Source organism: Bactrocera tryoni, chromosome 2 (assembly GCF_016617805.1).
Source record: "Bactrocera tryoni isolate S06 chromosome 2, CSIRO_BtryS06_freeze2, whole genome shotgun sequence".
In the NCBI taxonomy this organism is placed as follows: domain Eukaryota; kingdom Metazoa; phylum Arthropoda; class Insecta; order Diptera; family Tephritidae; genus Bactrocera; species Bactrocera tryoni.
The window spans coordinates 73,228,664-73,256,313 of record NC_052500.1 but is presented as its reverse complement, the minus strand read 5'-3'; the positions used below and the strand labels follow the sequence as shown (position 1 = coordinate 73,256,313).

The 27,650-nt window shown below is 35.2% G+C and overlaps 1 protein-coding gene across 3 annotated transcripts; it reads right to left on the bottom strand.

Moving 5' to 3' along the window:
• Window positions 1–56: 56 nt before the first annotated feature.
• Window positions 57–27,389, bottom strand: LOC120769041 (sodium/potassium-transporting ATPase subunit beta-2). Of its 3 annotated transcripts, none has more exons than XM_040095886.1 (6): window positions 26,822–27,389; window positions 3,282–3,422; window positions 3,090–3,209; window positions 2,711–3,003; window positions 2,479–2,647; window positions 57–195 (listed from the first exon to the last, which is right to left on the bottom strand). In XM_040095886.1, exons 1-6 carry the CDS (start codon window positions 26,964–26,966, stop codon window positions 92–94), a joined length of 972 nt encoding a protein of 323 aa, XP_039951820.1. In that variant the 5' UTR covers window positions 26,967–27,389; the 3' UTR covers window positions 57–91. The 3 variants fall into 3 exon arrangements, with proteins under 3 accessions (XP_039951820.1, XP_039951821.1, XP_039951822.1); XM_040095887.1 differs by lacking the exon at window positions 26,822–27,389 and adding an exon at window positions 12,000–12,455; XM_040095888.1 differs by lacking the exon at window positions 26,822–27,389 and adding an exon at window positions 3,597–3,786.
• Window positions 27,390–27,650: the final 261 nt, after the last annotated feature.

The window sequence follows — 27,650 nt, the reverse complement described above, 5'->3', positions numbered from 1 at the left end:
TATGATGCTCGTGTGTGACATAAGCGTTTGCCAACGCGCTTATTGCTCTCTAGTTGTTGTTGTAAACGTCGAACATTTTTCCCACACTCTGTTAATCGATCAGCAACTCGAAGTGCACGGAACCTAGTCGCTCCTTGCGATCGTGCAAAATATTGCGTGCCCAAGCCTTGCATTCGATATTGATGATGATGCCACCTGGAAAATTAATGAGTTTTCAAATTTCTGATATGAAATTGGCATTTCAAAGATTTTTGATAATTTATAAGCATTAGAAAATATTATATATCATATGTATGTAGACTTCTAACTATTTGTTGTATAAGCAGCAGTATGACGATCATTAGCTGCGTTTTGGTTGGCTATAGAAACAACTGGAATAAAATTCCTTCACATTTAGTCAGCAAGAAACTTAACTTCGATCACACTGTGGCTATAATACTTCTTACAAGTGTCTTTCTCATGACATAAAAGGATATAAGAAGATCTTTATCTTGATTTTGAACGCTCAGTTTGTATGACAGCGGGTTTTTCAATAGGAACACTACAAAAGTTGACTGGAGCGAGAGCAAACGACGCCATATTTTTTCCCGCTCTTTTGACATTGCTCCTCAGAAACGATTGCCATATCAAAATTAATAAAATTATTGAAATTTTCTACCGAAATTCGCAGTCAGTGATTTCAACTTGAAGAGCGCTATGTCCAATTTATGGTCGTCATAATCGTCCAGTCAGATCAACAATTGAGCGTCTAGTGGAAAAATTTGAATTCACAGGCACAGTACAAAATGTCCCCGTGCCAATGAGACTGTCGACAGTGCATCAATTGAGAAAGACCCAAATCAGTCTCTCACACGTTATTCTCAAGCGTTGGTCATTTCTGTGACATCGTTGAGGCGAACTTAGCGAAAAGATCTTGGCCTACATCCTTACAAAATCAAATTGACGCAAGAACTGAAGACGCTTGACCACTAGAATCGTCGTTTGTGAACTGGGCTGAGCAACAACTTAAAAGTGATCCGGATTATCATCGAAAAGTCAAAAGTGATGAAACTCATTTCTGGCTAAATGGCTTCGTCAATAAGCGAAATATGAGTTATAGGTCAGGCAGAAATCCACACGTACGCTATGGTGACCATCCCATCCCGAAAAAATTACGGTTTGGTGTAGTTTCTGGTCTGGCGGCGTCCTTGGTCCGTACTTTTCCGTGATGACCAAGACTGGCACGTTACTGTGAATGTGAATCGCTACCGCTCAATAACAACCGAATATTTTTGGCCCGAATTGGATGAGATGGACTTGGAAAATATGTGGTTCCAAAAGGACGGCACCAGAAGCTACACAGCGAATGTAACAATCGATTTATTGAAAACTAAGTTTGGTGAACGTGTTATTTTACAAAAACGGCAGAGTCAATTGGCCGCATCCGTCATGCGATTTGACGTCGTTAGATTATTTACTGTGGGGCTACGTCAAGTCTACGGTCTATGCCATTAAGTCAGCGAAGATTGATGATCTTCGTACGAATATCGAACGTGAAATTGCACCAGTATCGGCCGATTTATGCTTGAAAACCGTCGAAGAAACCGCGTTCTTATTGAAAAACTCGTTATAAGTATATATTTTATATTTGAAAGTGTTTCCGATGTTCTTGCAGAGTGTTCAAAAGTCTGCACCGAAACTCTGTTCAGGGTTTAAAAAAGTCGTGGAATTGGGTTAGCACTTCCTAAACTTGTCATTTTAAGTCCATCTGTCAAAAATAATATTACAGCTTCCAGCTCACTCATTATTTTATTAGTTGCGAAGTTTCAAAGACTCGTTCCAACGAAATCTGGTTTTATTTACGAAATTTAAGTCATTCATTTGATTAACAAAGAAATATTGTATTACATAAAGCCTAGGAAGTATGTCTTGACTTTCCATCATGCACCTCTAATGACATCATTTCTTACCTAATTAACATTTGACTCTATTACACCTCAGGTCTTATGATAGCAAACTTGACGTTTCAATGATAAATAGTTAGTTCATATTTAAATGTATAGAACTCAACCCTGGATCTTAAATATTCAATCATGAAATGTGTAGTCTGGTATCTCCTTTCATTTGCGATATGACTTTATAGAGCTTGTGGAAGTTTTATCAAGCTTTGAGCTTCCTTCTCATAGTTTGGAAAATTTCGTCCTAGAAGTTCAAGTTCGGGCTTTCAGAAAATACATACTGAGCTTTTATATTCACAAGCTTGATATCATACTAAAATCGTTGATTGATTTTCTCACTAATATTCGAAACGGCTTGCCGCTTAGACAAAATTGTTCGTCCTTGGTCAGTTTCTATCTAGATTCTTTAATATTCTGAATATTTTTCTACATATCGGCTAAGCTTTCATGATGCTTTCTGTCAAACTTGATTTCAGTACCGAAAGAAAAGAGTTTTCCCTACATACTAATATTTTATGACTATATAAAAACAAAAACATACGCTTCGGTCGCTCGAAGTGCACAGCGACGAGTGGGCTAAGATAACCCTCTGAGTTCTGGTAAGGATAGAAGTAGCCAGGGAAGCCACGAATTGGCAAGTAGTTGACGGGACCGATATTCTCTTGATCAGCTGGATTCTCGCCTTCGCATGAAACCCAAATGGTGTTTAACTAAAAATAATAATATTATTTTAGTAAGAACAGATACTTCAGCAAAATATAAGGAAAATTAACCTTGTGATTTTGCGTCTTCTCCATTTCACCAATATAAGTTTTCAAGCTGGTTGGCATGTTATCGGGCAAGTCCTTGGAGTCATTGTAATATTCCGGTATCCAACCATAGATTTTATTCAACTTCAAGAAAACACATGGTGAGCTCTTGTGGTAGCTGTAATTGTTTTCCTTGGTGCAAGGATTCCATGTTTTAATGTCGACATCGCAAACCTGACCCTTTGGTGGCGGTTGATTGTAGTCACAATTGTAGATGTTCTGACCACGGCCAGGTGTAAGGCCAGGCACTTTGTAGACTGCAATTTAATATAATAGTTAATATAGCGGTTCAATAACGGTTATCAATAGGGTTGCAATTGCTGCAAAGAACCTCTCTACACACCCGCTAAGAACTCATCCAACGAATCCGTCCAGTGTTTGTAGTTCTCATGTTGCGTACCCTTGTACCAAATCAATGTGCTCTCAACATTGTCCGATGGTGGCAGCGGACGGAAACCAAGACCTATAAAGCGTAATTTGAGTATCACATTATATATGTATATATATATTAAAGAAATTTAAGACTTTAGTTAACCTGGATTTGTGCCGATTATGGAGCTATCCAATGTCCACTTGGGTATGCGCGGATCTAGCGTTTGAAAGAATACCCACATGCAAATGGCCACCAGTGCGGCTAATACGCCATAGAAAGCTGTGTAGAAGATGCCGATCTTTGCTGTGGAAGAGAGTAGAAATGAAGTAAATAATTAGTTTAATATTTATTGATTATATTACGAATAATATGAGCCTGTATAAAATTCGCAAAAAATCTCTATAAATCCTCCAAAGTAATCTGCGTTCAAATGTCGCATCAAAACTGATCTTATCGCGTTCATAAGCCTCTGCTTACTTTTCAACACTGCTTTTGTCAGGCATGTGGTCTCTTTTTCAATTTTGTTTTTTTCCATAGCAACATAAGTGCCCGTTTCAACAGTTCTTTTGCAGACCGGGCATTAATCAATGAATTGTATGAAGTCGATAAGGTTAAATGTATGATTCATTAAAGCTGCTCAGTCTCAGCTGCTGGACTTCTGTTCCATAATCATAATTAAATTACTCTATGACACTGTTGAGTTACAGCTGATCTACACGATCTTTAAATGAGACTAATTTAATTGAATAATTATTGCTTGTTAAGCTGTGTAGAATGAAGAGAATTAATAGTGTGGCAGTAAAATGTGAGAGCGCTGAGTAATTGTTGTATATTTAAGAAAATATCTTGTGAGAGTGAGTATAAGTGAGCGCTGACTATAAAAGGGTCTTCTAGGAAAAATTAAATGATATTTCTTTGACCCGACATGCATTTAGGAAATTGTTTAATATTATTATAATTCTTTTAATTTTATATATTTATTATGAATTTCAGAAGTTGATATGTATATTTCTATCTCTAGTCACATTCAGAGACTGAATGACTACTATAGAATTTTACCACACTGTTTATTATAGATTTTGACCGTATACCTAAAAGTTACTAAGAGGAAACTCTTCTTTATTTTCTATAAGTTTCTAAGGTTTCTTAGAAAGGTTATTAAGACAAAACTTTTCTTCATTTTCTATAAGTTTCGAAGGTTATTTGCTTATCGTATGATATACTAATTTGTTACTAGATAATTCACGAATTCCTTTACCTTTTATTTTAACCAGTTTGAGTTGTGTGCAAGAAGTATTAGGTTAAGAGCGACAGTTATGGTACAAAATTTCTGCTGATGCTATAAGATTGGTAAAGCCTCTAAACTAAAAATCAATCAGTCAAGTTTTGACTAATAAAATATCGTTGTTGTCATTTCTGCAGAATCGTATATCGCTTGAATCTAGCTTGTCCGCGCTGTACAGCTTCCAACTGATATACGATTTATTTTCGAGATACTTTTTTTTTGTTTCGTACAAAAAAAAAAAACATAAAATTAAAGTTGTATGTGCAATATTTATTATTATTCGAAAGAAAATTCTTTGAGATTTATTTTTTGAAGATTATCTCTTTCCAATGTTGCTCGCGGCTACGTCTCAGATAGTCCATGCGTTGAGTACAATTTCTGATGGCTCGTTGGAGCATTTCGATTAGTATCTAGCGAATGACTCACGTGATGTTTCGCTACAAGGCCTGAATCGAAACGGGATTGTTCGCATAGGTTTTACACTTTCCATATCTCCACAGAAATAAGTCTAACGGTGCCATATAATACGATCTTTATGGAAAATCGACCGGCCTAAAACGTGAAAAAATGTTTTGAGCTTGTGAAATCGGATCCCAAACTTTTAGCGGATTTCTCTCGAAATGCTGTTCCAGGGTTGGTGAAGAATGGCTGGACCGATTGACTTGAAATATTTAGCTTCTTTTGTCAGGTAATAATTGAATGCGTAAGATTTTCATAATAATGTCAATTTTTAGTCCTTTTGAAGGCTGCATTACTTTTCAAAAAAAAAAAATATTTTTTTGGAAGCTGTCAATTTATCAAGAATAAAAATTTTGTCTACTTCTTTGAGCAATATTAAAGTCATAACACATTTTCTTATTTTTTGAGTTTACGACAATTTCAAGGAACCAAGCGATCGGCTAAGGGATCAAGGAAATCAAAACAACTTAGTATATACCAATTTAAAAAGGAATGGATAACTTTCCAAGCTAAAGACAGATAGTAGATAACCACTTCTAAGAACTAACTGATGTTAAAAACCAATGTAAAAGGATTTGGACATTACTTGGATTCCAAACTAACTATCAGAGAAAAAGATCACTTTTAAGAACTAATTGATGTTAAATAAGAACAAAGAAGAATTGTGACATTCCTTGGATTCCAAGTTAACTATCAAACATTAAGAACGACTTGGTTTTCAGGGAGACTAAGGCAAAGTTTTTTTCAAAACCAAATACTTATACTTGTATCATACATTCATTATCCAGAGGAACGATGACCAAATACGAATTTTCAGAAATTTTTTCCCACTTTTTGTTTATTGTGCAGTCAATTGTTTCAATTCACTCAGCCCAAATTTTGTGTAGAAAGTTTTTTTATAAATTAATATCGAATCTTTAAAATTGGTTTTTTGATTTTATTTTATTTTTTAATAGAATTGACTACGAAAACCCAGTAAAAATTTCCAAGTGGGTCATCTAACGGGCAATTGCAATAAATATCACACTCTATATACAGTGACTCAAACTGTGGATGTACGTTCTCACTCATTTGTGCTCACTCATTTGAGGAAATCACTCAAGTAAGGGAAATTTTTACTTTAAAACATTACTCAAATACTACCACTCCTGTTCTCGGCCAAATTGTAATAAACAAACTGAATCGTACACAACTTAACCTCAATAAATGCGATTCAGGCCAACAACACACACACACAAACAACAACGCCAACGACAGTTGTCTCCGTCTAACCGGCATTGCAAGTGACGCATGCTGAAATATGACAAAAACAGAAACTGTGCTAAATTTGAAATGAAAGAGGAACACATGCAATCAGTGCGGAGTGGGGAGTGTGGAGTATGCAGTGAGGAAGCGAGCGTAGCTGCTATGAATGCACTGAACTCAGGTTGGACACAGCGTTTGCGCTTGGCTTATTTCTGTGCTATTGACCGAGGGAGACAGTGGAAATGCGGAAAACACACTCACACCCCAAAACATACCGAAATGTTAACTGAATTGGAAACCAGTGCAGACCAAGCGATGAGTGTATACCGTTAGCAAGAAGTTAGGTTAGGTGTGGAGCTAAAATTATGCACATACATACATTCACACTTCTTTATTGCTCTATAAACAAAAAAAATCTTGTATTTCGACACAGGTAAACAAACAATCGAAAGTTAGAATGAAGTAAAAGGAAATTTTTGTGGAATGAGCAAACGTGAGTAAATGCCATCAAAACGACATTAGTGCGTAAACAAATACTTGTGATAATAAATAATTGAATGAAAGGTAAACACAAAATTTACGCTGACAGTTGTCCACTGTATACTGTTTACATTATGTGCCGTTTGACACACACACTTGTAGGGTATACATACATATAGTATGCTTGAATATACAATGAACATACGATGCGGTACCTAAGCGCGGTGAATTCGGAGGCAGGTGCACTGCACACTCACTTTACTGCAGATTGAGCGCCAAAAAGTGCAAGAAAGCGCAGATAAGTACATACAAGTAGATATGCAGATTGAAGAAGATCTCCCAGCAGCTCTAGCAGACTCTTTGGTGCAGATCATAACATAAAATGCTCTCGCACGGTTCCCTGCGTTAGCTCTGTGAATATTGCATATTTTCATGTTGGGTGTTTTTACTTTTTTAACAGTTTGGTGGCAGATATTTATGGCTTTTATTCTTCGATATTTTTAGAAGATGCGAGGAAATGCAAAACTAAAATGAAAAAAAGAAAAATGGATGCAAGCGTTGTGTGAGTGCATAAAATGCTAAAAATACTAGTTAGATAGTGGGCCGGAAAATATACAATTTTGAAAGATAATAAAGGAAAGTTTTTCCTTTGAAAACAATAATTTTCCGCTTGCAAGGCGGAAAGTAAGTTTTTTTGTTATGTTATTTATTTTTTTTTTTTTTGAAGATAGAAAATATATCTAATTAAATCTTTTTCTTCTTTATGTGAAGAAGTTCGCCCGTGTGAGGTAAGTTCCATGAGCGCCACTTAGACCAAGTAGCCAAAAACATACGTTTGAAGGCGAGCTAAAGTGAGAAGGCTTGTGCGCTGGGTTTGGGACCCGCCACGTAAAATAGGACCCCAATGAAAAGAAATAAACAGCCTTATTAAATAAATACATGAAAATAAGTAGACCAGCGTGGACAATTTTTGAAAAAAAAAACAATCTTAGTGAGATGAAGCACATCGAGAACAAAAGACAAAATCAGAAACATTAAGTGAGAGATAAGTTACGTGCGATCTGAGGTCAGTAAAAAGAAAAGGAAAGGAGGTTACCGAATTTTTGAGGATTAATAATGATTTAAATCGTTTTCTGACAAAACTACCATCCTATAGAAAAAGTTATAAGCCAATGCTTAAAAGAAATTTTTAACATTTTGCTCATAACCTCAAAATTTATGTGGAAATTCAAACAACACAGTTTTTGAGTTTCTTAATTTAATTTGTTGGAAATTCAGCTTGTTATGTCCGAAAAAACTTTGTTTTAATTATTTTTTAATTTAAGATATTTATTTTTTTATTAACCTAAACCGAAAAAACCTAAATTTCAATCAAAAAATCTCATGAAAAAATTTATTTTTTTTTTATTTTGAGTCGGTCTGTTTGATATTTTATCTTTCCTTTTCGACGGGTTCCAACCTACTAAGCATTTTTTTTTATCGGTTTTAAGGGCTTCTGCATTAATTTAAATTTACATTTACACCATTTAATGTACTCTGAAGATCGGTAATTCATTATGAAAAATTTTGGATTCCCTTGATCCCGTAGCCGATTTCTAGAAGTAGTTCGAAATTAGGTGTATGACAGTGGGAAGACTTTTATGCTCAAAATTATTTCAATTATTTTATTATCTTCAATCATAACTTGACAAATATATCTTAAAAGGTCGTGTGAATATTTCAAGTTGCTGGGTCCAGCCGTTTCGGAAAGTTTCCTAACGACTGTCAAAACAGCTTTTCGAGAAATACGCGTTTAAAGTTTTAAGAACCTATTGAAATAAATTACCAAAGTCTGTTTGCCGGATCAACTTCAAATTTTCTTAGCTGGAAGCCGATGAAGTTTTTAATTGTTTTAATTGTCAAAGCACATTAATACTTAAAGTCATATTGTCCATTAAAACTTAAAACATATTTTTTATATGGGCTATAGGCCGGTAAATGTAAAAATAGCTTTTGGTTATTTGTTGAGAGAAAAAAAACATTGAGTCTTATGTATTTAGTAGGGCTTAGTGCTCGAATACATATCATAAAACGTAAAAAAAACCTATATAATATAATATGTTAATAACACTATATAATTAATTGAGGGTTTTGGTCGGAGACAGAGTCACAATAAAAGGCGATTCCCGCAAAAAAAAATATTTCAACTCTACTTCTAATTTGTTTGAATATGTTTCAAGTTATTTGTATGAGGATTTTCGAAAGAAATCGGATAAAGTCATATAAACTGATTTCTGAGTAGAATATTCATCGTGTTTGCGTTGAAAAGATTTTAAGTTGTTTTTAAAATCAGTATTGAACGATTTTACTCATTAGAGGATTATGTCAATCCTATTCTAAGAAATTACGCTCAAAATATTTTGCTGGAGTTCTAGGAAAAACTCCACATAAATAGTTGGTTTGCCTCCTAAAAGTATGCAACATTAATTTATTAATATTTTTACCTAGATGGTTTCTTTTATAATTGGTATACTTCCAAGTAACAGTTAGTATGATGAAATTAGAAAAATTATTCAATCAAAATGCTCAGCATATGTACATAATATTCGAGAAATATTACTTTTTCCTCTTAAATCTATGCCACAAAAAATCTATTCTTGAAACAATAGGGATTTCAGATTTCAGAAATGTTATTTCCTTTCGCGCAAAATCTAGTAACATCGATTAGCTTTGAAACTATCCCTGTTGCTCAGATTTCAAATATATTATTTTCTTTCGCCCAAAATCTGTTAACATGGATTATTTTCCAAGGTTCCAAGTTTAGCTCTAAATTTCATTTGTCATGCTAAAGGAGGCATTAGTGCCGTTAATTTGCCCCTTAGTGAGTTCTGTTACTATGACTATTACTCAGTACAAGCCCTATTAGAAAACATTTCACTTATGTTAGTTATGGAGTAAACTCGACTTCAACTCAGCTTCATAAGCACTGGAATGCCTTGCAAGTGAGTAATATCTATTGAGAAAAACGAAAACGAGTTAACGACCTTAGCTCGTATGCCTAATTGATCATTGCATTTGCTTGTCATGCGGGCAATTCTTAACACCTTAGTATATCTGAACCGGGAAAACAACAAATTTTTCAGCAGAAGTAATTAGTTCTCAGCCATTAATGCAGTTTATGGTGAAATGCACGTGTCAGCTGTAGTTTTTTATTCCAATAATATGACTTTTTATTATTCACGATCATTGCCACTTTCAAGTAAATTTTAATATTTCTAACGCCTCATTGCCAAAGCTTTTAAGCTCCAACAATTATCTTCACTTTCTTTAGTTTTTGCGCAAATTTTGTCATACATATGTATGTATGTACTTATGAATATATGTATGCAATGGACAATAATATTTTTGGCATTTTATATAGCAACTAATGATCATTTAATGTCACGCGGTAAATGCTGATTACATCATTTCGAATAGCCGAATAGCATGAAAATGATTTTTTTCATCTGCGAAGTTCAACGTGAAAATTTCATGTGCTGCTGTGTTTATTTTTAACCAAATATGGTCTCTTTAACATTCTGACGCAAGTGAAAATTATGTAAACGTTTTGAAGAATTGGAAAAATTTCTATTTTCATTACTTGTGTACAATGCAGAGGGTTTTAAAAGCTTTTTAAACTTGATTTTTGGCGCTTTAGTCTCGAAGCAGATATTAAACTATTCTTAATTTTTAAGTAACTGGTTCAACATATTGTCACACCCTTTAATGGTATAACACAACACAGCCCTTTTAGAGTATTGTTTCGTGTGGATCAGCTAACCTAATAACGTACTTGACCCGACCACAGACCCGAGTACCTCTTGATGAAAGTCTTTCTTACTTAAAATAAGCAATAAGCGAATACTAACTAAAAAAATTGGTATTAATAAAAAAATACATTATGAAGGATCAACAGAAAGCGTGTATATCATCTGATCAAATTTGACTCGGACCAGAATATATAAATTACGCGCGGAAACCGAATCAATGAAGAAATGAATTTCCAGCTGTTTATTTACGTCTCAAAACATTTCCCTGGGGATTTCAGCCATAAAAAAGGAACGATTTTGATTGGAGCTGTGGCCTTCCTATGGACTCATGATTACGAAATCACTAAAAATATTGCTGAAGGATTTTGAGGAGTCTACTAAATAAATCTTCGTGTCTTGACATCAGAGAGATACCGAGGGTCTCAACATCTCTCATGGATCGACTCAACACATTCTGGTAAATGTTTTGGCAATGAAGCATGTCAATGCTAGATTCCTACCAAATTCCCAGAAGTTTTTACAAAAGCGATGTCGAGTAGAGATCGCAAGAAGATGCCTGGCATCGTAACCGAGGATTCTGCATTAGTAACGTTACGGGTTTATAATAACGACGACGAAACTGTCCAATAACCAAGCAAACAAAACTCGAAAAATGAGCCAAAATTGAAAAAAAAACACTTCTAAATTGGTCGCATTTTGACCAAGTTGCTCATCATTTTCTTTGGTTAACATGGTGTGGTTGACCATGAGTTCGTTCCACGCTAAATGGTATACCAGGGTAAAGCGCTCAATAAGGAATACCGTTTGGATGTTTTGAGACACTTACAAAAGGCAAATCAACCAAATGGACCAGATTTGTGGGCAGAAAATTCATGGACTTTTCAAACAAATTTTTGATTGAATTTTTGGTCAAACACTAAACGCGAATCAACGCTCAGCCACAGTATTCGCCGTGGTTGGTTCCCTTTGACTTTTCTCTGTTTACGAAAATGAAAAATGCACTTCGGTCCAAAGGACATGAAGCACGACTTCTCTGAGCACATATGAACGTTTTTGAGTAGGCTTATGAAAGCCATGGTGCTTGTCCTTACTGAGTGGGAACCTCCTACATATGCTGTAAGTAATTGTACCTTTTTCAAATCTCTTGTATCCTTCGAACTAACTATAGATCTTATTTACTTGTTTAAACTAGTTTTTCAAATTTTTTTTCCGGGCAAAAATCCACTAATACAATAGACTGAATACTTTTGAGAACGCTAGTAAAAGCAAGAGTCTTTTTTCTTACTGACATTATTTGACGGAAACAGCTCTACATAGACTTCTAACTGCGTACTTCTTTTCATATTTTTTGTTGTATAAGAACCATCAACGAAATGCAAATATAGTCGAAAAAGTCTTTTCGTATTTTGTCAATAGAAGTCGTTGCAGTCGTATATCTCCAGTGCTACTAATCACATTGTGTTATACCATATAGTGTTTGGAAGGTTGAGATTTTAAGCTTCATTTAACCAAATACGAAAAGACTTTTTCGACTACCCTATATACAACGTATAAGGTTTTCTTTTATCGCTATGGCACTAGTAGTCAAGTGAATACATATGTTTGTCGTTTGTCAAAACTTACCCCAAGAGGCACGATCACGTCCCATTACGGTACCCTCCTCTGAATTGAAGATAAATCGACCCATTTTAAAGGGCTCTGCTTTACGCTCGTGAAAATCTATATCCATATTGGACATTTCCATAGGCTGTGGCTTAGACATTTTTAAAATGGCTCGTACTTGACGCTGTTGATATAAGTGTACAAAGCACCTATTGGTATAGCGAGCTTGAAGCTCGTCTTTTGTGATGTCTAAGCAACTTTACGCGCACAAAAACACTTTCACAGTTTTAATATTTTTCAGTATTGTATATATATTAATGTATATGTATTTACGCTTTTCTTTACAACACAAGCGATCGTTTATTTATAAATCCAATGACTTATGCAAGTCTGCGTTTCCTATTTCAGTAAATGATAACATGAAAAAATAAGCACAAAAACAGTATTATCACAAATATGCCATTGTATTAGCTTTAGTCGCGAATTTTTGTAATATTTCCGCGCTAGCTGTTGGTACGACCGAAGGCTACACACGCTAGGAAGCTGAATAGTCGCCCAATGTTCTTTAAGCGTCGGAGCGCGTCACTCATAGATGTTGTAAATTCAAACAACAACACAAACAAACGGCAAAATATTGTAGTGACATTTATTTTTACAGTTTTTGTAATACCACACATACATATATGTAAATAGATATATAACTAAATTTTCATACATATGTATGTTAGTATATGAGCGGTGTCTGCCGAACTGGTCGCTGGTTGCACAGTCGTGTGTACGCGCCTATGCTACGGAACTGGCCTTCTGGCGCGATTTTCGGAATAATTATTGGCGGTCAACTGATGTCGGCCGCTAGTATCGGGTCTAGAAATAATCCTGCTGTGAGAAAGTGAGTATGACGTTCACGTACAACTGCGTCAGCGTATGTGCCGTTGTGGTTTTGAATATTTTTGGCCGTGAATTTGCTTAACAATTGCACTCTTGAGAAAGCAGCATTGAACATTGAACGTGTGCACTTCGAAAAATGCTAGAAAAAGTGGCGAACAGACGCGCTACCGAAAATGCAATAAAACGAATGCGGTGCGCGGCGTGTGGTTGTAAATTGTGTAATGGTATAAATATTTATCGTTGGTAGTTTGGCAGCGATACTGCGTACCCAATGAAAAATTGGAAATGTTAGTGCGGTTTTTATTTTTACAGAGAATTGTATGTATGTATATTTTACTAGTATTTATTGGGTATAATGTTGAATAATTTTGATGTTTTTTGTTAATTTTTTTTTCCTCTTAAACATATTATTTTAAAAGGTGTTCGTTTAAGAGAAAATATTATTTGCCTTGCATAATTTTTATATTATTTCGGTTACATATATAGATACATATCTATTATAGTTTTTACTTTTTTCTTTATTAGAAATAATTTTTAGTCATATTTTTGGGTTTCGAAGATATTTATTTTTATTTTTTTTTGGTTTTTTTTTGTTTTTTTTCTATATAATACTTAATAATTAATAAAATTAAAATTTTATATATTTGGTCACTATACAGTATTCTAAAAGCTTGATTAGAGATATTTGCTTGTTATTAAGTTTTTTTTAATATTTGTATATATATGTACGTAGGTTGTCTTTTTTATTTCGGGGTTTGTCAACCATTGTATTGCAATCTGGCAACTCATAACTTTATCGTAAAATTTGACATTTTTAATACTATATATAGTACACTCCATACGTTTTGAGATACTACTGTAACTGGTGCTGTTTAGAGTAACTTAAAATATTCATCTCGGCCAAAAAATATAATTAAATCAAGAAACATACTCAATACGTTTTGACATACGAACACTATTTATGTTGCTTACAGTAATTTAAAATATTAATTTCGTCTAAAAAATGGAATTAAATCTCAAACATATTTGCTCCGCAATTTTTTCAACTTTCCCCTGCATAGGGTTGTGCGCTGGGTTTGGGACCCGCCACGTAAAAAGCCTATCCCAATGAAAAGCTACAAACAGCCTCGGATGAGAAACCCCTCTTTTGATGACGACCATGGAAAACGAAATAAGGACATTGCTCTTGCCAACAGGTGCTACTTCGGACTGAGTAGGCAATTGAAAAGTAAAGTCCTCTCTCGACGAACAAAAGCCAAACTCTATAAGTCGCTCATAATTCCCGTCCTGCTATATGGTGCAGAGGCTTGGACGATGTCAACAACTGATGAGTCGACGTTGCGAGTTTTCGAGACAAAAGTTCTGCGAAAGATTTATGGTCCTTTACGCGTTGGCCACGGCGAATATCGCATTCGATGGAACGATGAGCTGTACGAGATATACGACGACATTGTAATAGTTCAGCGAATTAAAAGACAGCGGCTACGCTGGCTAGGTCATGTTGTCCGAATGGACGAAAACACTCCAGCTCTGAAAGTATTCGACGCTGTACCCGCCGGGGGAAGCAGAGGAAGAGGAAGACCTCCACTGCGTTGGAAGGACCAAGTGGAGAAGGACCTGGCTACGCTTGGAATATCCAATTGGCGCCACGTAGCGAAAAGGAGAAACGACTGGCGCGCTGTTGTTAACTCGGCTATAATCGCGTAAGCGGTGTCTACGCCAATTAAGAAGAAGAAGAGTATCCATTGTTGACTTTTTACTGAAAATATCAATCAATATGTGCGATATGTAATTGAAATTCAGAGAGCATAATATCAGAAAAGAGTAATATGTCTGTGTGCTACAAATTGGTTGAATGGAATTAATACATCCTGTAGCCCCCACATACCCATTATAAAGATATTCGAACTTCTGGGTGATTTTATACCGCATATATCGGTCAATGTGTGAGTTATCTTAATAGATATTTTTGTTTTCCTGAAAACGGGGCATATTTGTGCTCAGAATGAATTAAATCGGGTGAAAACTCGCCTTATATCGCTGTACCTAACAAGCCTTTTTTACATGAAGATATATCCCTGGCTTTGTTCCTTTGCAAGTTTCAAGAGTACGAAATGTTCGGTTATACCTGAATTTAGCTTTTCCTTATTTGTTTTGTTTTTAATTTTATCTTTTATTTAGTTTTAATTTTTTTTATGTTATCTTTATTTAATATTTTTTTTAATATTATTTATGTTTAATATATTTTACATATATTTTCCTTTTTGTATTTACATATTTTAATAGATTAAGAAATTTAATTTTGGCATAATGTGTTCTATATTTCCAAGGTCGTGGTATTTTAGTGATCTTTTAACGTGTTTTAAATTTTTTTAGTTTAACAAGTATATATACCCTACTTTTAATTCATACAATAGTATTAGCAACATTTTTTTTTATTTTTTTTGCAGATTATACTTGTTTATTTTATTTTAATTGGAAATTATTTTGCAAATAGTTTAAACTATGTAATAGAAATTTGAATACATAGGTATATATTATAATAAGATCGGAAGAGATATTTTTTTATTTTGCATCAAAATTAATACTAAATAAAAATAATATATTATTTTTTTGTTCTTCAACAAAAGTTTAATAATTTTTTATTATTAATATTGAATATATAATTTTTACAGGTAGTCTTTGTTACTTTTCACTTTTATATATTTAACAAACCGTAGTAGATTTTCTCAAATTATTATTACGTCTGTTATATATTTTATTTTAGTTTTTTAATTATATTTTGTAATTTCAAATACATTTCTTGTTTTAGTAATTTTAAGGATTAGATTAATATAATATGTATTAGTTTTTTACACAATTTTTTTATTATACTACTGTGACCAAACTGAAAGGTGAATTTTTAATTTATACTCGGCGTGTTTTTCGAATCAGCTCGAGGCTCTAAAAGTGAATTCTTAGATTTTTACTATGTCTGAATTTATTGATCCAAGAAGTGCGATAATGCACCATCTCATACTGCATGGGTTATTCTTGATCATTTCGCCACATTTTCAACTGATATCGTGTCGCAACCACCGTATTCACCTGATTTACCTTCGTGTAACTTCTGGCTATTCAGCAAATACATATGACTAGTCCGAGGACACCGTTTTGACTCAATTGAGTATATAAAAGCTGAATCGAAGAAGGCTCTGATGGCCATCATGACGGAGAATTTTCCAAGTGCTATGATGACTGGAAAATTCGTTGGCATACATATGTAAGTGTATTTCAGCGGGAGGGGATTACTTTGAAGGAGATGAAATGGACAAAATTCACCTTTCAATTTGATCACAGTAGTATATACTTCTTTTTTACTCTATTTCGATATATAATCCAATAAAAAAATTTTTTTCCATCAAAATGTTTAAAAATATTTTTTATATCACATTTTATTCCACACTTAGTTAAGATCTAAGTAGAAAGAGGTGTTTTGTTATTACTATTATATTATTTTATTTTTCATAAATTTTACTTTTAATTTTTAGTTTGGTTATAGCTTTATAAATTAAATTTATTTATTAATAAATATAAAATTTCTTTAAATTGGTTTTTTTACTCATCATCTCATGTTATTTCACCGTTTTCATTATCATATTTCTTTTTCAAAATTTGTTTGTAGTCATTCGCATAATTTAGAGGTGTGTTTTTTATTTTTAATGAAATTCTTTACTATCTGTGCGAATTGCCAAATATTATCACGTCTAACGGGCGTTATCACAAAATGTGCTCAGTCAAAATTAGTCATGCTCTTTGTAGACGAATATCAAGTCTTAAACTCTGGCTTGCGAGCAAACGTATGCTTTTGTCTCAAGCCTATGCTAGCAAAGTTTACAAGTAAGTGGCTTGAAGACAGAAGAGAGAGCGCTCGAAATGATACAACCACACCTTTTTTCTTTGAAGTTTTTAATTCACGTTCGAACGAACAAACGAGGTTTTGGGTGTGTGTAAAAGAACTGCCACTGCTAGTTGGCTAGCATTTTTTAAGCTGAATCACAGAGCACGATAAAATGTAGAAATTGCTTGGAACGCGTGCAAAATGCAGCTGTTTTCCTGCATTTTTTAATAATTATAGCTTTTCACAACAAACTTTTTACTAAACACTTGTACTATTTTATATATTTTCCAGCATTTTTCATATATATATTTGTATATATTTTGAAATTATGAATCAACACACTACCGTTTCGGCACCAACTCAACTCACTAAGCCAACTCTCCCGTAAGGTAAAAGACACACTGAAAAACGTGTCGTTGTCTACAACTCGCTAAGGCGGCAAAGCAGTCGAACAAGCAGCTGCTCAGCGCTGGTTTTTTGTTTGCTTGCGCGTTATTTGTGTTATTTAGCTATTGAATGATGACGAATGAAGAAATAAAACACGCTTAGAGTGTAGCTTGCGTGCGCGTCTCAAAACATAAATGTGCTCAAGTGGACTGAAACTTGTCTATACTATTGACTGTACGCGGACCGCATAGTATGTGCCGAGCTAGTGGCATGAACAAGACTCAGACCACGTTAAAAAGCAACCAAGCAACCAAGCAACCGGTCAACCCAGCCAACAAGCCTAACCAAGCAACCAACGAACCCAACAACCAGCCAACCAAGCGATCAACAAAACTCAAAACTCGCTCAAACGGCTTGAGTGCGCGTTTGAGTGTACGAGTGTAAATAACATACGAAAAATCCAGGGGACCCACCCTGCGAATGTGTGCGCTGTTGGCGCTTAAAGTGCGCTCAGGGTGAGAGCGCGATTTTGCATTTGTTTTGGTTTGCTTTGCAGTGGCAATAACTTTAAATTACCGTTTTTTTATGCCCTGAACGGAGTATATTAAGTTTGCCACGAGGTTTGTAAAAAACCAGAAGGAAGGGTGGGAGAGCGTATAAAACATGTATTTGCACTGTGGGAAATAAGACTAAATAATATGCCTTTTTAATTTAAAATATCAGTGTGACGAGCTGAGTCGATTTGGCCCCTGTAGATATGCCAACTAGTCCCTCAGTTTAAAAGATATCGCTCTGAAATTTTACTAATTTCCTTTTCTTACCAAGAAGATACTCATTTCTTGGATTTGCTGATGTCGGACCTCTGTAGCATACAGCTGCTATACAAACTGAACGATTAAAATTAAGTTCTTATACGGAAAACTTTTTTATTTGACAAGATATGTGCATGAAATTTCGCATAGATGGTTTTTTGAAGCAACGCTATAATATCTGGTGAAATATTTTGGATCAGACCACTATATCGTATAGCTGTCATACAAACTGCGCAATCAAATTCAAGTCCTCATATGGAAAACTGTTTTATTTTAGAAGATATGTTCACGAAATTTGGCATATATTATTGATTAATATAGCGCTGGAAGAAATTTTTCAGATTAAACTACTATAGAATATAGCTGCCATACAAACAGATCGTTGCAAATCAAGTTCTTGTAAGGAAAACTTGAACCCGTCAAGGGTATTAGAACTTCGGTACAACCGAAGTTAAAGCTTTTTCTTGTTTTTGTAATAAAATTTTTCTTAATATTTCTTCTAATGTGCTTTGTGGTGCCGCAAAGCTGAGCTATGTTATGCTCTGTGTAAGTTTGTAGTACAAAAATAATAGACGGCGTTGAGGAGCAAGTGAAGCGCGGCTATTTACGTATCTACATATATACATACATATGTACATATATAGATATGTGTACAAATATTCACCAAGAAGTTGAATTACAAACCATTTATGTATACATATGTACATTTATGTGTCAAATTGTATGTGCGAGGCGTTACATCTTCATTTCGCATTCAAGTAAAAATCAGGGCAACAACAAAAAGCATAAAAATAAATATTGTACCGTAACATGCTGCTACTCAAAGAAGTAGAACACCCTTCACACGCATATACATACATACACACACGTACGCTTGTTTGTAAGCACATGACCGGGTCATTTATTTGCCTGCCTGTCTGTCTATCAACCACCCACTCACCCTTCTTTAGCTCGCGCTGCTAAAGACTTCTGTGTTGTTGCCTCGATTCAGCGCAACATTTTAGTGCTTGACTCCACTTGCCGTCTTCGTGCTTCTACATTACACACACACATATACTTACATGAATACATACATTTATATATACATATGTACGAATATTTGTATATACACTTAGCATGAGTTTTGTTCCAGTCAGCATCGCATTGACCCCAATATGACGATGAACATGTCAACGAAGATACAAGAGCTCACAACAACAGAGAACCAACCACAGAGATGTACATATAATGTACATACTGGATATAAGCATACATACATACACATACATGCATACATAAATATTTACATACACATTTATAAATATACATATTTACATGTATGAATATGCATTCATTTACGCATGCTTCTGCTCGTGTGCCAAAATAACTCTACTACAACAGCAAAAAAGCCATAAAGCAAAATAAAGTGTCATCGACAGCAGCAATTGCTTGGTTGTTATTTGTTGCATTCGCTGTGCGTGGAGCGTTTCGTCGGCGCCACTGCAGACGAAGAAGTTGTGATGCAGTCATTCGCACATTTACTCTACGAAGTCATTCGCTTATATACAAATACATACATATGTACATACAATGATTTATAGCTCTTCAATTTTTAGTGCTAATTACATTGTACATACATATGTATGTGATTACTAGGGTGAGTTGCTTTGGTTTCCAAAGTCAGAAAAAATTTATTATTTTAACTTTCTTTCAATTCCGTGTACAGAGTATATTAAGTTTGTCACGAATTTTATAACACCCAAGAGGAGACCTTATATTTAGTATAAATAATAAATATCAGCGTAATAGCCTTTTCGCACAACCAATTGATCAATTAACTGCTCTTTGCTTATTTAAAGCACTGATTAATCTTATTTTACATCAATTCTATTAATTCTTAATCGCATTCAAATCGTGTTGAAATTGGCATGCAATTTTTCGGGTTGTTGTCCAGACTGTAAATTTAGTTGTGTGCTTTGATAAAATAGCAGTCAGCTGATGAATTTTAATTATTAAAAAATATAACAAATGAAGAACACAAGCAAGTATAATAGCTGATCATTTATCGAGCCTTTCGTTAATCGAGTTCAGGGCTATGCGAAAGGCAAAAACTGGTTTTTCAATTAGAATCTTAATGTTCCAACAGTTTTTGCGAAAATTCTTTAGCGAGCTCATTTGATTTTCCCATGTCCGTCTTTACAAACGCGAATTTGTTCCTAATTTTTCGATATAGCGGTCTAAACTTGTGCACACGTTCTTTTCTCTCCAGATCATTTGTCGGAATTGCCAATATCGGGGCGCTATATAACATATTAGCTGACATACTAACTGGCAAACTAGAAAGTCCTTATATGGAAAATTTTTTATTTGACGACCGTTTTTCAAGAAATTTGGTATGGAATATTGCCTAAGGCAACAGATCTGACCACTATAGTATATATATAATATTTTTCTTTGAAAAACTTTAGCACAGATTATTTTCTTAGAGAACCACATATTGTCCAAGTCCATATCAAGAATAGGGGCGATCCCCATTTCCAGTAACGTACCAGTCTTGATCATCACGGAAGAAGTACGGCCCAATGACGCCGGCTGCTCATAAAGCGCACCAAATCTTAGATATATCGCATACAATGGTGACTCATGGCGTGGACTGCCTCCTGACCAATAATGCATATTTTGCTTATTGACGAAGCCATTCAGCCAGAATGAGCCTCATCGCTGAAAATTATTTTTCGAAGAAAATCCGAATCATTTTCAAATTGTTGTTTAGCCCAATTCACGAACACACGACGATTCTGGTGGTCAAGCGGCATCAGTTCTTGCAGCCATTTGATCTTGTAAGGATGTAGGTCAAGATCTTTTCACAAAATTTGCCACAACCACGTCACAGATATGCTCAACGCTTGAGAACAACGTGTGAGAGACTGAGTTGGGTCTTCCTCAATTGATGCGCTAGCGGCAGCAATATTCTCGACCCTACGAGCAGTTCTTTGTCTTACTGGCACGGGAACATTTTATACTGTAACGCTCAATTGTTGATCTGTCAGAACGATTATGACGACCATAAATTGGACATAGCGCTCTTAAAGTTAAGGTCACTGACTTCGAATTTCGGTTGTAAATTTTAATAATTTCTACTTTTTGCTGGATCGTATATCTTTCCATGATGAAAAGTCAAACCTTACTGAAGAGGAATGTCAAAAGTGCGGGAAATGGGGAAAAATATGACCTCGTTTTCTGTTCCTATCGGTCTATTTTTGTATCGTCCCTTTTGAGAAAACCCGTTATTATTTCCAAATAAATTTCTTTATCACCTTTAAAAAATTTTGTGAGTTCCGAAGTATTCGACGCAGTACTCACCGAGGAAAGCACAGAAAAAAAACCTTAAAACCCGAAAAAACCTTTAAAATGGCCGTCGTTCCCTTAAGCATTGTATCAGCTATCAAAACTGGTCTACCAGCATAAAAGTATATTAGCTGCAGCACGACACATTCTATTTTAATGGGCAGAAGAATTTCTCTAGCCTATTTCCTGTTTTTATAGCTACAAACTGTATGCGAGGAAAAATGTCGAGAATCGAAAGAGATCTTTTCTATCGAAAACTGTCGTAAGTATACTGCCAGATCCCGACTATAGGGTAGATTCATAAGAACCTCTTAACCAAGATTCCGAATTTCTGACGAGCGCCTATCGCCACTGGCCTTATTATGATTGACCACGATTTCTCTTCTAATGGGCAATCCTGCACCTTTCTGGGCGATAGTTTTCTTTAGACGGAACTATTGTTGCCAGTATAGATCTGAATTAAGAGAGGAATAGCTCACGGTTGTTTCTATAAACATGTGGTTTTCAATGGAAAAATAATTTGTTACCGAGATAAGGGTGCAATTGCTGCATAAAGTTTTCGAAAATTTGGCCGGCTGCTGAGATTTTTTTTCTTAAAAATAGTATGTCTAAAAAAACATTAAATTGATGATTCAAATACAAATTCCATCAAACACAGTAAAACTTTTCTGACTGTCAATTCTGGCTTGGTCATCGCTTGTTTAGCATGTTTTGTAAATGTAAATATGTATATTAAGAAAATCAAATAGAATCAGAAATAAAGTTATGAAAATTTTTTTTCAAAACGAGAATTTTTTTGCTTAAAACAATATTCGAAAAGCATTTCACCCACACCCTAGTATAAAAATATGTTCGCTGCCGCAATTTTCGTACTGGTTTCAACGCAACAAAATATGTAATTTGCAAAAATTCGCGGAACAGAGCGTAGAATGCTCCCTTCATGCCTGCTACTTAAGTGCTTCAAACACAAAACCAAGCAACCGCTTATGGGAGACACGGTTGATCATTTCCATTACGAACAATAGGCAGAGGCATAACAATGAATCAACAATTATGCACACATACATGCTCACAAAAATACATACATACATACTTGTATGCGTGTGCTGTATACCTGATGGTTTTCGCAAATTTTACGCGCCCATTCTTTATTACTTCATCACTCAGTCTGTGCCTCACGAGCGTGTGTTCGCTACGCTACTCCAGCGTTTGAGCGCAAATTTGAGTTTCTTCCTGTTTTCCGGATGCGGATTTACACACACATACATACATCTAAATTGAGCGCATTGCTTTCCTATTATTAAGGGTTGCATGTCTCTGGCCGTTACTCCGGGTAAAATAATTCACGCACACACATATGTATACTGACGCTGGTTGTACTCAACCAACTCTTGCATGCAGACCGTTGTGTATCTGCGAAACCGAAACACAGTTATGCAGTTCAGGTGTGCGGAGAGTGCTGGTAAACAGCTCCGAAATATGTACCACTACTCGTAGAGTTTCTAGTATACACATAGTTCAATGCACTTAACTGTGCGTATGTTATGCACCACTGTAAATGCACTGTGAAAAATTTGCTGAGATTGCAAAAAAGAGTTGCAGCATAGGCGAAAAACAATGATTTTCGAAGTTTCGTAAACTTTATATTTTCTCACAGGTGCTATGAGACAACAATTTTTTTTAAGATTATTTTTTTTTTGAATTTTTAGGCATTATTACTTTTAATGAAAATTGTTGAAATTTTGTCCATAAATAAGACAATACTTGTGTGTTCGAATAAGATAAGCTCAAATGTATGGATTTTGTTAATAAAAATGTCGAAATTTGTACCGTTGTTAAAACAATTACTGAGTAATGGAATTTAAGGGCCAAATCTAGAGTTACAACCTAAGGAAAATATGAATTTCCATATATTCGTACATATTTGAAGGACTCTCAGTAAATTTTTTAAGAAAAAATTTAAGTTTTTTTGAGTACACGCGATTTCTGACAACGCAAAAAAGACTTTTTCCGTCTTTGCATGAAACCTAGAATAAATTTTTTACTAAAGGGCAATCTATTTCGCGGCTCCCTACTCTTTTAAAGAAAAAACAGAGATACTTCAAAGTTAATGGGTAATGTTTATTACCATTTAAAAGAACATTCTTTGGCAAATATTTTTTGAACATAATCTCTTTGAAATGGTGGCCGCGGCTACGTGTCAGATAGTCCATACTTTGAGTCCAATTTTCGATCATTCGTTCGAGCATTTCGACAGGTAGCTGGCAAATGACAAGAGTGATGTATTGCTCCAAGACCTGAATTGAAACTGGATTATCCGCATAGACTTTAGACTTTACATATCCCCACAGGAAAAAGTGTAAATCGGTGTGATATCACACGGCATTAGATGGCCAATCGACCTATCCAAAACGTGAAATAATCTGCTCACCTAAGTGGTCGCTCAATAAATGCATTGATTGATGCGATTTGTAGGAAGTGGCGCCGTCTTGCTGAAACCTAATGTCGCCGAGATCAGGAGCTTCAGATTTCAAATAGTCGGTTATCCTGGCGCGATAACGGTCACCATTGATGGTTACGTTCTCACCATCTTAATTTGTAGAATAATGGATAGATGATTCCTCCAGCCCACAAACCACATCAAACCGTTATTTTTTCAAGAGCTGCCAGAATTTTCGTAATAAGCTGAAAGGTTTGTAAACGTTGTTCAGGTTAAGTCTTTCGAAGATGAAATGCCAAATAATACCGAACAAAAATAAAATGACGGCTTAACACGACTCATGCGCCGTCTGTCAGAAAAAGGCTTTTATTTTAATCGAGTTATTGCTAAACATCACGCTTAAAAGGAAATACGTAAAATCGATAAACAATAAAACTTCTGAAAAAGCTGACAGACGGATTAGGGCGAGATGGAATGCCTTATGTACATGTAGGATCGCCAAGATCATGTGGAAGTGCACCTTAGGAAAACTCGCATGCTTTTTACCCGCGCGGTTTTGAAAATTCACAACCTACGGGCATCACATGTGAGCCGGATGGGCATATGTAACGATGCCTATATCCAACACAATCTAGAATTCGTCTTAAATAGCTAGGAGCTTTGGAGCTTCGGAGTTTCAACTTAGTTCAACTTTCATAACTTTATCAAGTCGCCCTTAAGGTTCGCAAAAAGCTTTGATATTTTCTATGACGAATGCTTCACCTCAAACTAACTTAAACCTCCAACTACCTAGCCTTTTGCTGAACGTTTAATCGCGAAACATATTAGATACACTAGAGGGAAGTACTCTTACTCATATATTCCTCGCAAACCGGCTAGTTAATGACACTAATTACAGTTAACTCTCTGCTTTTAATTCGAAATTCGAAAAATTTAGAATAATTACCGCCGTCGTAAGGATATAAGAAAATAAGAGTAAAAAATAAAAATTTTGTTAAGAATGTTTCATAAAAAAGATGATCATGCAAATTAAACGACTCAGCAAATTTTTGTCGACCATAAGTATGATGTGTTAAATAGAGCATTAAATGTATTAAACACAGTCAGATACGGCATGGAGCTCTTGCTGAAATTTTTGAAATGACACAGCTTATATCGTGTTGATTTTCAGGTATTATATATACAAGGGCTGCTATATATATTCTGGCCTAGGGCAACACTAAGTGTTGCCAGGTGCAATCTGACATTTCCATTCGAAAGTTTGACATTTTTTAGCATAACATCACTCGGAACGTTTTGTCATTAAATCGTGAATTGTTTTATTTACAGGGAATTAAAAAATTCATCTCGGCCAAAAATGGAATTAACTCGTGAACATTTTCGTGCGATCATTTTTCACAACTTTCGACGTGGATTATCACGACAAGAGTGCATCGATGAACTAAAATCTTTGTATAGCTCTGAAGCACCATCCTATAGCACTGTGAAAAACTGGTGCAACGAATTCAATCGTGGCCGACGCTCGCTCAAAGACGAATTCCGTGAAGGTCGTCCAAAAACAGCCGTTGTGCCAGAAAACATCGATGCCGTACGTGAACTGATAATGCAAGACCGTCATGTAACATACCTTCAGATAGAGGCATGCCTATGCATTTCTCCCACCAGCATACATTCGATATTGCATGAACACCTGGCCGTAAAAAGGTTTGTTCTCGTTGGATCCCGCACAGGACAATCAGCTCAAAAAAAGGCTCGTGTGGATTGGTGTAAACAAATGCTGAAAAAATACGATCGCGGTGCTTCAAAAGACGTTTATAAGATCGTCACAGGTGACGAATCATGGATCTATGCGTATGAGCCCGAAACAAAACAGCAATCGACAAAAAAAAAAAAAAAAAAAAAAAAAAAAAAAAAAAAAAAAACCATTTTCGTTGATAAATATGCCTATTTACATTATTAGGCCAGAAATATATATAGCAACCTACGTAGTACCTGATATATGTATGTTCCTGTAAAAACATCGATCAGAGTGGCATTCACACTTTTCGATGCCTTTTTTATAAGCAATTGGACTGATCATTCTCTTAAGAGGCACACCGACTATGACAGCCTAAAAATGGCGATTTTAGAGATCAAAGTAAAACTGATGTAGCAATCGTTTTCAAATTTTAAGGAGAGGATTTGAAAAATAAATAAAATATCTGACTTTGAAAAAAAGGTCCTTCACTATTGCAGTACTTTTGGCCTACTCCGTGGATAAAATCTAAAAAAACTCTCTATTGGAACATGTTGGCCTTACGATGACCTACGATCGAAAAAATTCCAAGTCTGTAACTCAATAATATTTAAAAAATCATTTTTTAGTATAATATTTTTAAAGGATAGCCTATCCAAACATGAAAAAAATTAATTAATTTTGGTCTTTGAACAGGAAAAAATCGCTGTGGATTATATCCGGAGAATTACAAATTTGTCATCGGAGAATTAGCAGCTTAACTTATGTTAATTTGTCAACTTTTCATTGGCATAATAAAGCGAACAGAGCTTTCACACAAAGAAATATTCATAATCGAGATGTTCAATACTCTCCTCTGAGACCATAGTTTCAACTTTTTTTGTAACGTCAGCTCGTTTTCAACAAAAATTGGTATTTATATTTAGTTTTTTCATACGATAAAAGTAAAAATATGCAAAATGTCAAGTAAATTGGCTTAAAAGAACTTGAAATATTGTGTCATCCGATCAAAGAAAAAATAGTTCTGGAAAAACGCCATCAAATTTTAATTTAATATCAAACCAACCGAGTTGCTGGGACACTAAAACGCCTACAACTTTCAAAATGATTTGAGTTTTGTAGAATCCTTTTATGGAAATACATATTTTTGATCTCTTTTATCTAACCTGACGAAATATCAAAAAACAAAAAAAAAATATTAATTTTTTTTTAACGTTTACCATTTTGATTTTGTGTTTGTGATACACAATTTTTTAGCAGTTTACACTCAGGGTATTCAACACACCTAAGAAATCTTATTGAAGCCTTACAAATGTTGCCAATTAGGCAGTTTAGATCTTTCTCATAAAATGACTATTTCTACTAAGTACTCACCCCAACTGTCCACTGTGCGACCACAGTAAGTTTTTTCTTCAGGATCATAAATCACCTGTTTCCATGAACGCGACTTCGGGCGCTCTGGTGGACGCGAGTAGTAATGCTGGAAAGCGTCGATCGATTCTTCAGCGGCTGTTGGCATACTGATAAATGAGTCTAATAGTTATCCTTGTTTAGAGAAAGTAGTTACACTTGAGAACTTTTTTACAATCCTTTGCTTTATATCCTTTAAGGAGCAGACTCCACACGTTTTTCTTAGCACGCACGTAATTTTTCTTCGAATTTAGCTTTTATCCTGTAAGGATAATGACGCAACGCGATAAAAAATGTAGTTTACAAAACCCGTATTCACAGCGTAACGATTATGTAAGTGTTTAACGAACAAAAGCACTTACAAATTAACACTGATAATTCAGAAATCACAAAACAAGATCACAAGAGCAAGTTGACTGCCTATTCAAACTTATTGTGGCAACTCAAGAAACATTACCCGTTCGTTTGCCGACATCCGCCACAGTCTAGCAAGTGCGTGTTTCTTAGGACTCCACGCTTTAACGAATGATCACCGCATCCCAGTCTGGATTCAATCTACAGCCTCAATCTGTATTGTATTCATCCAATCAAAAACAAAATCTCTTGTTGCTCGGTGATTACGTGTGATTACCGCCACCGCCGTCACCGGTGACACTTTGCGTTCGCTGCGTTGGCGTTTACTGCGCTATGTGCGGGAATTGGGAGCTGAAGGAACAACGGTGGGACGCTGTATACTATCCAGCACTTCATTGACTTGTATGGCTGAATACGGTTTTAGGGCTGTGGGTCGAGA

Coding starts and splice junctions, on each gene's coding strand:
- LOC120769041 (XM_040095886.1), bottom strand. CDS start 26,966: ATGCCAACAGCCGCTGAAGAATCGATCGACGCTTTCCAGCATTACTAC. Junction 3,210..3,281: donor CATAATCGGCACAAATCCAG/GTTAACTAAAGT, acceptor TACGCTTTATAG/GTCTTGGTTTCCGTCCGCTG. Junction 196..2,478: donor GCACTTCGAGCGACCGAAGC/GTATGTTTTTGT, acceptor TTAATTTTCCAG/GTGGCATCATCATCAATATC.